Here is a 1,197-nt window from a genome sequence, read left to right on the forward strand (position 1 = left end):
ATTTCCTCCTTCGGGCAGGTTTGAAACGGTGGCTTACTTGTTATTTAATAAACTGGCATTTCCTCCTTAGGGCAGGTTTGAAACGGTGGCTTAATTGTTATTTAATAAACTGGCCATTTCCTCCACAGGGCAGGTCTGAAACGGTGACTTACTCGTTACTTAATAAACTGGCCATTTCCTCCACAGGGCAGGTCTGAAACGGTGGCTTACCCGTTATTTAATAAACTGGCATTTATTTCCTGGTCATGCCACTCTGGCTGCACTTCTAAACTTGGCCTTCTAACAGCAAAGCGCATTGGCTTGGAGATGCCACTGCTGCCATCAGTGGACGCTGACCCAAAGCAAGGAAAAGGTCACAGTGATCCAGAGGATGGCGGGAACCCAGGGATCAAAGTTACCAGGGGGAAAAAGGCGTTTTTTGGATTTACTTTTGGGGAAATGAAATAAAATGCAGAGAAAATGCAGAGGTGGGGCTGAGTCCCACCAGGTGGGAGGAAAAGGCAGGTGCAGGTGGGTGTGGCGAGAAGGCGCACCTTGTAGTCTTCCCTGGCGTGTGCGCCCCGTGACTCCTTCCGCGCCTCTGCTCCATAGATGGTCTGCAGCGCACACAGCATCAGGTTCTGCAGCTCCAGGGTCTCCACCAGGTCCGTGTTCCAGACCATTCCTGGGGACACAAAAAGTTCCATCAGGGGCAGGCGGGACCCGTCACAGGGGCCTTCTGAGCTGTCAGCCTGGGCCTGCTAGTCCGTGGAGCCACTGGTTATGGCTTTATGGCTGTGGGCCAGGACCCATCCGGACAGTAAGCATGGAACTAAGTCAGCACTGACGGCACAGACACCAGCCCACCCTACAGAAGGCAGGGCCCAACACTGTGCACAGAGCCCGCTGTGCTGTCTGCTCACCCCGGTCAAACGTCTTCAGGTGCTTCAGGTCTCCGTAGAGCTTGCTGATTTTCCCACAACCTTCTCGCAACACGCTTCCCACACGGAACACGGCAGCATGATTTTGCATTGACTGTGGCACAAAATATTATTGGTAAACTTTTAATCCATACAACTAGCCACACCAAGAACTGCTTAACTTTCAGACTTAACTGTTGTTTTGCATTTCAGCTACGTACATTAAATAGAAAAATTAGGAAATTCAGACTATGAGTTTATTACTCTGAACTTAAAAACGAAGTTTTGACTAAAGCTT

The 1,197-nt window shown here is 50.0% G+C and overlaps 1 protein-coding gene across 1 annotated transcript; it reads right to left on the bottom strand.

Moving 5' to 3' along the window:
* Positions 1-216: 216 nt before the first annotated feature.
* On the bottom strand, positions 217-1,191 carry LOC112616898 (succinate dehydrogenase [ubiquinone] flavoprotein subunit, mitochondrial-like). The gene is made up of 2 exons (XM_025373672.1): positions 903-1,191; positions 217-664 (listed from the first exon to the last, which is right to left on the bottom strand). The coding sequence occupies exons 1-2, from the start codon at positions 1,009-1,011 to the stop codon at positions 354-356; spliced, it is 420 nt and encodes a 139-aa protein (XP_025229457.1). The 5' UTR covers positions 1,012-1,191; the 3' UTR covers positions 217-353.
* Positions 1,192-1,197: the final 6 nt, after the last annotated feature.

The sequence above is a fragment of the Theropithecus gelada genome, unplaced genomic scaffold, assembly GCF_003255815.1.
Source record: "Theropithecus gelada isolate Dixy unplaced genomic scaffold, Tgel_1.0 HiC_scaffold_12773, whole genome shotgun sequence".
NCBI classification, from domain to species: domain Eukaryota; kingdom Metazoa; phylum Chordata; class Mammalia; order Primates; family Cercopithecidae; genus Theropithecus; species Theropithecus gelada.

Coding starts and splice junctions, on each gene's coding strand:
- LOC112616898 (XM_025373672.1), bottom strand. CDS start 1,011: ATGCAAAATCATGCTGCCGTGTTCCGTGTGGGAAGCGTGTTGCGAGAA. Junction 665..902: donor CCTGAAGACGTTTGACCGGG/GTGAGCAGACAG, acceptor TTGTGTCCCCAG/GAATGGTCTGGAACACGGAC.